Here is a 14,685-nt window from a genome sequence, read left to right as displayed (position 1 = left end):
GAGTCAACATTTATCAAAATACATCAGCCCGAACAGGAGTTCGTGTACCATCACCATCTGAGAATGGTACATTGAACGCTCTTCTATTTGAGATTAGATTACATTCGAAACTGGTGACGTCACATTTTGTGATACGATTGTTGACATACAATGTTCTTTCCAATTCTCTACTAGTTGCTGACGATTACCTCTGACGAGTGTCAGCCGAAAATATTCTGGTACACTTCTATATGAATATACTATTCAATTGTATCTTGAAGTTCTGTACCTCCAAGAAGCTCTTTAATCTGAAAGTATTGACACATTTTATGCGTCACAAAATGAATCCAAGTTTACCAACCTGGGAGAGATGGATATGAAACTACTTGCTCTGTTCGGGTGTACATATATTTTCGAAAGTGAACATTAACGAGATGTTAACGTGCAGTCTTTACTAAGGGTTTCTACATATAACATGCTGCCAGCGTCCAAAGAACTTGTTGGCAACTCTGACCGGTCACAGATGAGTAGTGTATTAAGGCCGATTATAGCCACCAATGAGCGAGCGCCACGTGTCCAGCCACGCCCACTTTCAAATTTAAATATTCCCGCGTATTTTTTTTTAATTTTAATTTTTTTGTCTCGAATTTCAGTGAATTATGAGAACGGTTACTTTCCGAGAATTGAACCGAGGACCTCCCGACTCAGATATGAAACGCGCCTTCTCCCTGACTCGAACCGAGGACCCTACGACTTGTAGAACAGAACCGTAACCATTACACTATCGCGCTCGCTGCCAATCCATGTCTGTATTGAAGGTTTTAAAAAAAGGTTGTCTGATAAGGCGCAAGCATTGAAAACACATTTGTTATTGGTGCGACAATCACCATATATTTTTAGGGATATCCATATGATAATGGTCCCTATTGACCTCAGAAAAGGATTCAGGTCCATTTTCCGCCCTCAAGAAAGCTACCATTAAATTAGAGATGGCTACCGTACGCTTCCGAGCCCGCGCTCTCAATTGTAAGGCGAGGCGACGAGTGTACCAGTACCATTACAGACGTACAACGAACGATAAATGTAAGTGGCTCTGTAAATCATGAGCAATAATAAGCGACGAGTGTGCCATCGACATTATAGACGTACAAACGAGCATATTCAACTAGCATTGATGCTTTATCGATATAGCGCAGTATGTGTAGCTGGATGCTAACCAATTCGCATTTAACAATGCGACCCGCGCACAATTATGTAGCCCGATTTTCGTTGAATATTGACGACCCCAATAAATCGAATGAGCTCTTTTCCGCAGACATCTATGACACAGCTGTCAGTCCAGTGGACACGAACTTGAGATTCCGTAGGGTTAAATTCCGCATCAAATAAGATCAGAGCGCCTTTTCTCGCTTTCAGGATTTGGACTGATGCGTCCGGCCTATGTCGCAACACTACAATATGTGGTAACACGAACCTGTGCACACGTAGAGTTGTTATTTGTAGTGTCATCGTCGCCCGCCAATGCGATAAACTCCCAACGGCTGACACATTGGTCTTCAATCTAATACCAGCATATTTTTTGTAGGTCGAGAACAAGGGTAATTTAATTGCAACTAAAATGCCTGCGGCTTGTTTTGGCTCGAGGGTCGAATGCAACATATGAATCCATTCGCGTTACGCACTATAGCCTATTTAGGATGGTGAGCCAAAACGCGTAGGCGAGGACATGGAGATAATAACTAGCCTATATATATTTAGAACAAATCAAGCATTGATTTCACGATAACGTATTCGTTATAACGTCATAAAAATTTAGCGAGTTTTATAAGCTGCTTATCCCCCATAACCAATTCGCGGAAATTAGTGAAGAAGTGGATTGTACAGATTCCTAGAACTGCACGACAATCTGGTTATAGATTTGCTGATGCTACCTGCTGCCAGCATCATAACCAAGCAACCTTTACTTACCCGTCAGCTAATGTCTTACTATGTAAAACATGCATTCTACACGTTCTTCCGTTTAGACGAGCGTAATTTACCGATGTCCTAAATATTCAATTAATTCGGTTACTTTATGTGGCAGCTCATAATTTCAAATCAGCAACGACTTCATTACATTACAAGTCTTACAGTTTACGTTACTTCTTGCTCGTTTCTTTACTGCAAAAAGCGTTTATATTCAACTCGTCGCATTTTAGATTGCTTCGAGTCGTGGCGGTAGTTATGAATAAGTTAATATTGTGCCTACTGCCCAGTGCACCTATAGACGCGGAATCTACTTAACACGCGCATGGATCGCTTATTTCAAACAAATCGCATAAAGTAATAAACGTGCTGGAGTTGTCAATCTAAAATCACATTCATGATACGAAATGAGTCATCGCCATTTTGAATTTATGATATGTTTATAAACTACATTTGAAAATGCGTGGGCCCCGAAGTCAGGTTATTGCAACAGCTATAAAAAAAAGTAACATAGTGAGTTTAATTAGGTCGATAAAATATTATATACTTTTCGAATACATTTCATCCATATCTACAAATATATCTTGATGCTATCGTGAGCCACTAAAATGTTCTCCGCATGCGATCCGCTAACCGTAGTTTGCTCATCCCTGGTTTTAATCATAATCTTTCGAGTAAGTTCTGTTGGTAGGCAAGCCCTACCAGAATATATTTTGATAAAGGCAAGAGTAAATCGTTATCGAGCACCTTTCGTTATCAACTTCTTCAGTAACTCAAAATCGGTGACCGATCGCGACCTCTCGGAATAAATGAACAACATGCAATATGAACAGGACATGAAGCTACGATGTCCGATAATTCCTTTCAATTAAAGTAGAAGTATAGCCATTTCCGACCGAGTAAAACGTTACTCGGCATTGCGCTCTCGATAGTAGTGAGAAATGATATTCGTTTACTTTCGATAATATCCAACATACGGACTCATGTCGAGGGCAATTTTCAGAACTCTAATATCGCATAGCCTAACTTTGCAATATTTTTCGATTTATTTAGTCATGTTTTCCTTGCCATTCAGCATCGCGAAAATTCATAGTACAATTTAGAATAAACTGCTAACTTTTATCAAGGTCTTTGAAAAGTGCTTTTCAACATTTAACTATCATGACATAGTAAACTTCTACTCAAGTACGAGAAGTAGCGATTGTAAGGTGATTAGAAAATAAGTATTACGGGCCCAGTTTTGCCTAAAACCTAAATCGCAACACGTTATCTGATCCATTCCGAATGACGAGATTAAATATCCCTGAAAAATGAATAATATTCATAATATTCACATTGCTATACATGAAATTTGCTCTGGCATTGCCCATAGTGACCATTTAGAATTGGATAGTAAAGGAGTCGAAATTTCTTCGATGCGCCTAGTGCACTAATTCGAGTGCTGAAATCCGAACCGACTAATTTGTTATAATGATTCGAGTCGAGTAGTAAAATTTAATTAGCGAGCACTGAAATTACAGTAATATAGTTATATCACCGATACGAAATTTGGTAGCCATTTCCCCGGAATAGTAATCAGTCCGAAACATTATGATAAATAGATAAGGTTGAAGAAATATAAAAATATCATCAATGGTGTATGTATTATGAAACTGGGAATATTGTATTTGTGGTAGCACGCAATTGGTTTCCAATTCGTAATTTCAACCGCATCGGCAGTTTTTTCATAAAAATAAATAAACAAATACTTTGATACTAATTTCAAAATAACGCAAATCTCTTAATGAATGTCCCTTGAATAGTAATTAATCCAAAACATTATCATGCAAGGTCCGAGAAACATAAAAATATCATTAATGTGGTATGCATTGTGAAACAGGCAATATTTTCTTTGCGGTGACCAGGGAATATGTTCTAATTCGTAATTTCAACCCCATCATCATTCTCTCATAATAATGAATTAGCAAATCCTTGGATCCTAATTTTCAAAGTAGCTTAGATCTCTGAATGAGCTCTGACTCGCTGTTATCTTCAAACCATGGAATTATTACGAGTATCACCATCGCTCACTGAAGAAAGGGATGAAATTATATCCGGGGCATATTCCTTGGCCAGGAATTTTATCATGTACGAACTAGACGGGCCGAGCGTTAAAGCAAATACGAAAGCGGAGGCAACCTTACGGCGAGTTAGTGATGAAATGTTTGAGCGACATCGAACTGTCGTAAACGCAATCTCTAAACGTCTCCGATACAGTATTGTTGAAGTCAACGAAAAATATGAAGAATATTCTGCGGAAGAGCGGATGTTCCTGATGATAGCTGACGAAATTTTTAAAGATACCCAAGAGAATTGGGGTCGGATCGTATCTGTGTTCGTGCTCGGTAGCATTCTTGCTCGCAAAAACGAGGATGAGCATCACGGTGCTAATATAGAAGGTATCATACAGTCAGTCGGGAATTACATTGGTAGTAGAAGGCGAAAGTGGATAGCGGAAAATGGAGGATGGGTAAGCGATTTTACATGGCCTGATAAGGATTTGGCAATTATCATTTAGCTTGAGGTACTGTGTATCTGCTCTCGAGAGTCCATACCACCTATCGATAATGAAACTTAGCTTGCACTTCACAATTCGGTTTTCAATTTACATTTTGTCATAAGGCACAGTAATTTACATTCCAAGCGCTCCGAACTTTGAATTACCTAGCAAGTACGGTAACTTTCCTCTGCAAGATTAGGAAGGCTTACATTCTTTTGTTTGTTTCAGGACAGTTTTGTAGGATTTTTTGATAACGCAGCTTTCGATGATAGTAAAGTTTGGAAGAGGCTCATGCTTGTTGGAATTGGACTGACGTCTATTGCAATGGCAATAACAAGATCATGGATAGTCCTTTGCCGTACATCATGTAATATTTTTTAAATAATATATTTCTTCGCCGTTTAATTACATAAATTTTACTGTAGGACGGATGCAGTTTCTTCTGAGATTACATTAAAGATTGCTCCATAAAACCGTCTTTGTCTGGAACATTTTCCTTTTTCAAATTTATACAGCTACGTAAGGAAATTGCTAGGTTACCTAGAAAACGCCGCAGGTCAAATTTGATCCAATTCCGACCATAGTAGCGACAAGGAGTTATGACAGCTCAAAATGATCCATCTTTCGAAGCCAAATATCGTTGGTTCTCCACGACCGAATATCGTGTTCTATAAATATTGTTTATATGGAACAGATATAGATGTTGCTATTTTGTTGTTATCTGCGAAGAATACTTTGCTCAGTAATTAATTTCACGGGGATTCTAAACCTCAATACATACAAGTGAGCAAAGTTACATTAATTTGCGTTAACCTGTAGTGTTATGTAACTACCTACAATTCTATCAAGACGTAGCGAACACGACAAGTAATATTGGGTGAAGGAATAAGGGCGCGAAATTCCAATGTATAGATGCATATTTAGGCGGAAATATCGTCTTACCGGACGAATGCAATTGTTTCCTTAAAGTTTTCCTGTCTACACCATTCAAGCGCGGTAAGATCAGTTTGAGTTGGCGACATTCAGGATGATATTTCAAGAAGCTCTGAATGATAGTCACATATTCCTCGTCGATTCTTGTTCTATCGCTGTCACTGAGGTCGAATACCTTTAGCTGTTCATTTAATAATTGAATATTAGGCGGTTTAGGTCAATTTCATAAACGAAATCTGAACTAAATTGCTTTATTGAGAACCATGAGAGAGCAGAAAGAACTTACTGTAGTGCATCGCTTGCCCATCTCTTCACTAAGATTCCTGATTTGCATGGAAAGCATCTTGCAATTACTCAGGTTGAATTCTTCAACGCGGGTTTTGTGCAGGATTTCAGTTACTGTTTTGTAGCAGGAGGAAATGTCGGGATTTCTACTCAAATCCAGCGAATGCAGCTAAAACACAGTGTGATGTTCAGATATTTTACGACGCTACAAACCACTCAGTTGCAGTAATAATAATATTTATCGACCACAGAGCAATGTTATCAATTTCTTCGCCTCATCGCAAAACTGGTGTAATACAGAAAATAATGAACGTTTATAGGATATCGAAGAAACGGCGGAAACTAGCATTAATATGAATGAGCGATGGAAAATCTTTCACTCATAAGCAAGGACACTTTTCATTAGTAGACGTGATCAGGAATGCCTTATTGATGATAAATTCGCTCGCCAAATGCAATGCCATGCCTGACGTTGCTTGGAACTCGCATTAGTTGCAAACTATGCTTGATTATTTCACTACTAAGAAAACAAAACAGATCTAGCTAAAATGGATCACCTCATGATTACCGAGACCATTGTTCAACGACGTTAATGAATGTTCATCCAATTCGCAAGCTGAAAGTCGAACTGCCTTCGTGTTATGCCTTTTCGCGAAACGTCCGATTTCTTGCAATCCTACCGGTTCCAAATCCGTATTGTAACTTAGATCGAGTTTATCAACCTACAAAATACAGCAAATTATTCTGAAAACGACACACAAAATTGCGGAAACGAGTGGCTACCTCGATTTCACCAAAACATTCAAAAGCATGAATTTCCTCCGGTGTGAGGTCGCATCCTTTCATCACAAGAGTAACCTCTCTGTCTTTACAAAATAAGGGCGGCAGTGCAACCATACACTCTTCATCCAGACGATTATAGCTGATGTCGAGATATTGGAGCTAAACGAATATGGGAAACTGACAACTTACGACCAGAATTAATCGGGGATGAAGACAAACAGTACAAACTTATAACAGAGAAATGTTGATTAGCCAGTCACGTCATAATAGATTGGCGAAATGTTCTGAGATTAAAATAGAATTTCTGTGATTCGTCTCAAATGGACTCTTTGCAAGCAGTCATATAGAATGTGACTATTGACCACTACTGAACAACAATCGCTCAAGACAAGATCCATATACCTTACTGTTTTTGACCTGCATGGCGACGAAATCCTTTGACCGCAAGTGCGAGTTCACAAGTGACAAATAGGTTAGATCGCTTGAAATAATAGTCCCGAGTTGCGTAAAGTTGATGTTTTCGCCGTAGCTGAGATCGAGTTTTTGCAATTTAACCTATGGGAATGAGGTAATAAAAGTCTCATATCGAAAGGATTTATACTAGATTAGTGTCCGGATATTTTCATCGCCAATACCTGATGCTGTCTGATAAGTTGACTCAAAACGATCAGAAAATCGTTAGATCCGCTACTTTCTCCCAGGTTGAGTTCCGTCGAGCCACACTTCTTCATCAACTCGCAGATGGCTGGCAGGAGTTTGTCAATGCCATCGTGGGCTGTGACGCTGACTTTTTTTATTTGGACCTGGACGAGTGCAAAAATTTCCCCCATAAAACAGTAATTGAGGTGATGAATAATTAAACCCTCATCAACTCTCACTAGTCTAGTATGACTATTGCGATAAATGGCTACACCGGTGCGCGATTGAGCATTGTTCGGTACGATACCTTCAATTCACGCGTAGTAACAATATTAATATGAAACAATGCGGTCATGATGAAGGTTTTTTTCAAGCCCGCTATGTATATTATACGGATAAACATGCTTAAATTGAACGTGGGTTTATAATGCTCAGTGACTTTGAGCGGTATGTGTAAATGTGTTTACCTCAAATTCAAATTCGCGAATTTGGTCCAATATCATCTTTACAAGGTTTTCATTGAGATGGCATTGGCGGAATGCTAACTCGTACATGCGAGATTTCTCCATGAGACCATTCACGATATTCTTTACATCCAATTCAGTCGTAGTTTTATGATAGATCCCACAAGGAATTTCAACTTCATCATGATCCGTAAGTATTGATTGATGGTACATCCTGTTATCACCTTTAGCATATGTGAATCATAAATAATTCATGATCAGGAAATAAAATTAATATTAATTCTAATCAACCTCCAATGTGATTTTTGTGTCGGACTATTTCAATAAGTCGGATAAAATGATGATACGTGACATATATACTCAAGCAAGAAACCGCTCCAGTACCAACACCACCACGTATGCCAATAACATATGACTGAATCATGGTAGTTTGCAGAGTTTAGTCAGCCATTGTACAGTTTATGCGCTATGAGAATATCGAGTTAATCCAATTACACCATCATAAAATTTATCCAAGAGTCAAAATTATATTATTTTTCAGTATTGTATGACCGAAATTATTAGAAATAAACATCCAAAAAGTTTAAGCTTCGGTTTTTACTTTATGAGAATAATTTTATATACTTTATTATAGTCATGGTAGGGTGCTTGTAATAACGAAGGTGTTTTTAACAACAAGCTATCAATAACTTCACAAATGACACAAGCTAATTGATAAATTTTGAAATTGCCTGTAAGATATTAAGCTAATTATCAGAGTCGACGGCGATAAAACTATTTTACTTGAGTAATATTTATCGCTACATAAATATCGTTATGCCTTTGATACGATGTAAATAGTTATCTCGTGCGGCGTCCGTTGCGTGTCGTCACCCTTCGTACACCGTCAAGGAATAAGCTACCCGGTGCCGTTGAGTTGTGATTATTTGGCGTAGACTTAAGTTGTGATATTGCAAATTTTGAGGTTCTAAGATGGGTCCATTCGGGTAAAAAGGAGCCCACGAATGCAATAAAGAGACAATTCTGAGGATGCCGCCCGCCCCTATTTAATCCCTTTTATTGCCCCGAACCCCTGAGCGGGGCGGGCGGCATCCTCAGAATTGTCTCTTTATTGCATTCGTGGGCTCCTTTTTACCCGAATGGACCCATCTTAGAACCTCAAAATTTGCAATATCACAACTTAAGTCTACGCCAAATAATCACAACTCAACGGCACCGGGTAGCTTATTCCTTGACGGTGTACGAAGGGTGACGACACGCAACGGACGCCGCACGAGATAACTATTTACATCGTATCAAAGGCATAACGATATTTATGTAGCGATAAATATTACTCAAGTAAAATAGTTTTATCGCCGTCGACTCTGATAATTAGCTTAATATCTTACAGGCAATTTCAAAATTTATCAATTAGCTTGTGTCATTTGTGAAGTTATTGATAGCTTGTTGTTAAAAACACCTTCGTTATTACAAGCACCCTACCATGACTATAATAAAGTATATAAAATTATTCTCATAAAGTAAAAACCGAAGCTTAAACTTTTTGGATGTTTATTTCTAATAATTTCGGTCATACAATACTGAAAAATAATATAATTTTGACTCTTGGATAAATTTTATGATGGTGTAATTGGATTAACTCGATATTCTCATAGCGCATAAACTGTACAATGGCTGACTAAACTCTGCAAACTACCATGATTCAGTCATATGTTATTGGCATACGTGGTGGTGTTGGTACTGGAGCGGTTTCTTGCTTGAGTATATATGTCACGTATCATCATTTTATCCGACTTATTGAAATAGTCCGACACAAAAATCACATTGGAGGTTGATTAGAATTAATATTAATTTTATTTCCTGATCATGAATTATTTATGATTCACATATGCTAAAGGTGATAACAGGATGTACCATCAATCAATACTTACGGATCATGATGAAGTTGAAATTCCTTGTGGGATCTATCATAAAACTACGACTGAATTGGATGTAAAGAATATCGTGAATGGTCTCATGGAGAAATCTCGCATGTACGAGTTAGCATTCCGCCAATGCCATCTCAATGAAAACCTTGTAAAGATGATATTGGACCAAATTCGCGAATTTGAATTTGAGGTAAACACATTTACACATACCGCTCAAAGTCACTGAGCATTATAAACCCACGTTCAATTTAAGCATGTTTATCCGTATAATATACATAGCGGGCTTGAAAAAAACCTTCATCATGACCGCATTGTTTCATATTAATATTGTTACTACGCGTGAATTGAAGGTATCGTACCGAACAATGCTCAATCGCGCACCGGTGTAGCCATTTATCGCAATAGTCATACTAGACTAGTGAGAGTTGATGAGGGTTTAATTATTCATCACCTCAATTACTGTTTTATGGGGGAAATTTTTGCACTCGTCCAGGTCCAAATAAAAAAAGTCAGCGTCACAGCCCACGATGGCATTGACAAACTCCTGCCAGCCATCTGCGAGTTGATGAAGAAGTGTGGCTCGACGGAACTCAACCTGGGAGAAAGTAGCGGATCTAACGATTTTCTGATCGTTTTGAGTCAACTTATCAGACAGCATCAGGTATTGGCGATGAAAATATCCGGACACTAATCTAGTATAAATCCTTTCGATATGAGACTTTTATTACCTCATTCCCATAGGTTAAATTGCAAAAACTCGATCTCAGCTACGGCGAAAACATCAACTTTACGCAACTCGGGACTATTATTTCAAGCGATCTAACCTATTTGTCACTTGTGAACTCGCACTTGCGGTCAAAGGATTTCGTCGCCATGCAGGTCAAAAACAGTAAGGTATATGGATCTTGTCTTGAGCGATTGTTGTTCAGTAGTGGTCAATAGTCACATTCTATATGACTGCTTGCAAAGAGTCCATTTGAGACGAATCACAGAAATTCTATTTTAATCTCAGAACATTTCGCCAATCTATTATGACGTGACTGGCTAATCAACATTTCTCTGTTATAAGTTTGTACTGTTTGTCTTCATCCCCGATTAATTCTGGTCGTAAGTTGTCAGTTTCCCATATTCGTTTAGCTCCAATATCTCGACATCAGCTATAATCGTCTGGATGAAGAGTGTATGGTTGCACTGCCGCCCTTATTTTGTAAAGACAGAGAGGTTACTCTTGTGATGAAAGGATGCGACCTCACACCGGAGGAAATTCATGCTTTTGAATGTTTTGGTGAAATCGAGGTAGCCACTCGTTTCCGCAATTTTGTGTGTCGTTTTCAGAATAATTTGCTGTATTTTGTAGGTTGATAAACTCGATCTAAGTTACAATACGGATTTGGAACCGGTAGGATTGCAAGAAATCGGACGTTTCGCGAAAAGGCATAACACGAAGGCAGTTCGACTTTCAGCTTGCGAATTGGATGAACATTCATTAACGTCGTTGAACAATGGTCTCGGTAATCATGAGGTGATCCATTTTAGCTAGATCTGTTTTGTTTTCTTAGTAGTGAAATAATCAAGCATAGTTTGCAACTAATGCGAGTTCCAAGCAACGTCAGGCATGGCATTGCATTTGGCGAGCGAATTTATCATCAATAAGGCATTCCTGATCACGTCTACTAATGAAAAGTGTCCTTGCTTATGAGTGAAAGATTTTCCATCGCTCATTCATATTAATGCTAGTTTCCGCCGTTTCTTCGATATCCTATAAACGTTCATTATTTTCTGTATTACACCAGTTTTGCGATGAGGCGAAGAAATTGATAACATTGCTCTGTGGTCGATAAATATTATTATTACTGCAACTGAGTGGTTTGTAGCGTCGTAAAATATCTGAACATCACACTGTGTTTTAGCTGCATTCGCTGGATTTGAGTAGAAATCCCGACATTTCCTCCTGCTACAAAACAGTAACTGAAATCCTGCACAAAACCCGCGTTGAAGAATTCAACCTGAGTAATTGCAAGATGCTTTCCATGCAAATCAGGAATCTTAGTGAAGAGATGGGCAAGCGATGCACTACAGTAAGTTCTTTCTGCTCTCTCATGGTTCTCAATAAAGCAATTTAGTTCAGATTTCGTTTATGAAATTGACCTAAACCGCCTAATATTCAATTATTAAATGAACAGCTAAAGGTATTCGACCTCAGTGACAGCGATAGAACAAGAATCGACGAGGAATATGTGACTATCATTCAGAGCTTCTTGAAATATCATCCTGAATGTCGCCAACTCAAACTGATCTTACCGCGCTTGAATGGTGTAGACAGGAAAACTTTAAGGAAACAATTGCATTCGTCCGGTAAGACGATATTTCCGCCTAAATATGCATCTATACATTGGAATTTCGCGCCCTTATTCCTTCACCCAATATTACTTGTCGTGTTCGCTACGTCTTGATAGAATTGTAGGTAGTTACATAACACTACAGGTTAACGCAAATTAATGTAACTTTGCTCACTTGTATGTATTGAGGTTTAGAATCCCCGTGAAATTAATTACTGAGCAAAGTATTCTTCGCAGATAACAACAAAATAGCAACATCTATATCTGTTCCATATAAACAATATTTATAGAACACGATATTCGGTCGTGGAGAACCAACGATATTTGGCTTCGAAAGATGGATCATTTTGAGCTGTCATAACTCCTTGTCGCTACTATGGTCGGAATTGGATCAAATTTGACCTGCGGCGTTTTCTAGGTAACCTAGCAATTTCCTTACGTAGCTGTATAAATTTGAAAAAGGAAAATGTTCCAGATAAAGACGGTTTTATGGAGCAATCTTTAATGTAATCTCAGAAGAAACTGCATCCGTCCTACAGTAAAATTTATGTAATTAAACGGCGAAGAAATATATTATTTAAAAAATATTACATGATGTACGGCAAAGGACTATCCATGATCTTGTTATTGCCATTGCAATAGACGTCAGTCCAATTCCAACAAGCATGAGCCTCTTCCAAACTTTACTATCATCGAAAGCTGCGTTATCAAAAAATCCTACAAAACTGTCCTGAAACAAACAAAAGAATGTAAGCCTTCCTAATCTTGCAGAGGAAAGTTACCGTACTTGCTAGGTAATTCAAAGTTCGGAGCGCTTGGAATGTAAATTACTGTGCCTTATGACAAAATGTAAATTGAAAACCGAATTGTGAAGTGCAAGCTAAGTTTCATTATCGATAGGTGGTATGGACTCTCGAGAGCAGATACACAGTACCTCAAGCTAAATGATAATTGCCAAATCCTTATCAGGCCATGTAAAATCGCTTACCCATCCTCCATTTTCCGCTATCCACTTTCGCCTTCTACTACCAATGTAATTCCCGACTGACTGTATGATACCTTCTATATTAGCACCGTGATGCTCATCCTCGTTTTTGCGAGCAAGAATGCTACCGAGCACGAACACAGATACGATCCGACCCCAATTCTCTTGGGTATCTTTAAAAATTTCGTCAGCTATCATCAGGAACATCCGCTCTTCCGCAGAATATTCTTCATATTTTTCGTTGACTTCAACAATACTGTATCGGAGACGTTTAGAGATTGCGTTTACGACAGTTCGATGTCGCTCAAACATTTCATCACTAACTCGCCGTAAGGTTGCCTCCGCTTTCGTATTTGCTTTAACGCTCGGCCCGTCTAGTTCGTACATGATAAAATTCCTGGCCAAGGAATATGCCCCGGATATAATTTCATCCCTTTCTTCAGTGAGCGATGGTGATACTCGTAATAATTCCATGGTTTGAAGATAACAGCGAGTCAGAGCTCATTCAGAGATCTAAGCTACTTTGAAAATTAGGATCCAAGGATTTGCTAATTCATTATTATGAGAGAATGATGATGGGGTTGAAATTACGAATTAGAACATATTCCCTGGTCACCGCAAAGAAAATATTGCCTGTTTCACAATGCATACCACATTAATGATATTTTTATGTTTCTCGGACCTTGCATGATAATGTTTTGGATTAATTACTATTCAAGGGACATTCATTAAGAGATTTGCGTTATTTTGAAATTAGTATCAAAGTATTTGTTTATTTATTTTTATGAAAAAACTGCCGATGCGGTTGAAATTACGAATTGGAAACCAATTGCGTGCTACCACAAATACAATATTCCCAGTTTCATAATACATACACCATTGATGATATTTTTATATTTCTTCAACCTTATCTATTTATCATAATGTTTCGGACTGATTACTATTCCGGGGAAATGGCTACCAAATTTCGTATCGGTGATATAACTATATTACTGTAATTTCAGTGCTCGCTAATTAAATTTTACTACTCGACTCGAATCATTATAACAAATTAGTCGGTTCGGATTTCAGCACTCGAATTAGTGCACTAGGCGCATCGAAGAAATTTCGACTCCTTTACTATCCAATTCTAAATGGTCACTATGGGCAATGCCAGAGCAAATTTCATGTATAGCAATGTGAATATTATGAATATTATTCATTTTTCAGGGATATTTAATCTCGTCATTCGGAATGGATCAGATAACGTGTTGCGATTTAGGTTTTAGGCAAAACTGGGCCCGTAATACTTATTTTCTAATCACCTTACAATCGCTACTTCTCGTACTTGAGTAGAAGTTTACTATGTCATGATAGTTAAATGTTGAAAAGCACTTTTCAAAGACCTTGATAAAAGTTAGCAGTTTATTCTAAATTGTACTATGAATTTTCGCGATGCTGAATGGCAAGGAAAACATGACTAAATAAATCGAAAAATATTGCAAAGTTAGGCTATGCGATATTAGAGTTCTGAAAATTGCCCTCGACATGAGTCCGTATGTTGGATATTATCGAAAGTAAACGAATATCATTTCTCACTACTATCGAGAGCGCAATGCCGAGTAACGTTTTACTCGGTCGGAAATGGCTATACTTCTACTTTAATTGAAAGGAATTATCGGACATCGTAGCTTCATGTCCTGTTCATATTGCATGTTGTTCATTTATTCCGAGAGGTCGCGATCGGTCACCGATTTTGAGTTACTGAAGAAGTTGATAACGAAAGGTGCTCGATAACGATTTACTCTTGCCTTTATCAAAATATATTCTGGTAGGGCTTGCCTACCAACAGAACTTACTCGAAAGA

General features: G+C 38.2%; 3 protein-coding genes across 3 annotated transcripts in view; 1 reads left to right on the top strand and 2 right to left on the bottom strand.

Moving 5' to 3' along the window:
* LOC145447227 (kappa-type opioid receptor-like) overlaps nucleotides 1–14,685 on the bottom strand; it is a 90,971-nt gene that overhangs the window by 16,874 nt on the left and 59,412 nt on the right. The gene's annotated exons all lie outside the window — the stretch shown is intronic.
* Nucleotides 5,328–7,169, bottom strand: LOC145446615 (uncharacterized). The gene is made up of 4 exons (XM_080324961.1): nucleotides 6,485–7,169; nucleotides 6,259–6,423; nucleotides 5,703–5,870; nucleotides 5,328–5,597 (listed from the first exon to the last, which is right to left on the bottom strand). Exons 1-4 carry the CDS (start codon nucleotides 6,596–6,598, stop codon nucleotides 5,328–5,330), a joined length of 717 nt encoding a protein of 238 aa, XP_080181087.1. The 5' UTR covers nucleotides 6,599–7,169.
* On the top strand, nucleotides 10,127–11,968 carry LOC145446614 (uncharacterized). The gene is made up of 4 exons (XM_080324960.1): nucleotides 10,127–10,811; nucleotides 10,873–11,037; nucleotides 11,426–11,593; nucleotides 11,699–11,968. Exons 1-4 carry the CDS (start codon nucleotides 10,698–10,700, stop codon nucleotides 11,966–11,968), a joined length of 717 nt encoding a protein of 238 aa, XP_080181086.1. The 5' UTR covers nucleotides 10,127–10,697.

Source organism: Botryllus schlosseri, chromosome 9 (genome assembly GCF_051294905.1).
Source record: "Botryllus schlosseri isolate E-star chromosome 9, Bs_hap1, whole genome shotgun sequence".
Classification (NCBI taxonomy): Eukaryota; Metazoa; Chordata; class Ascidiacea; order Stolidobranchia; family Styelidae; genus Botryllus; species Botryllus schlosseri.
Note: the sequence above shows the minus strand (reverse complement) of the source record. Positions and strands in the feature narration are given on the sequence as shown.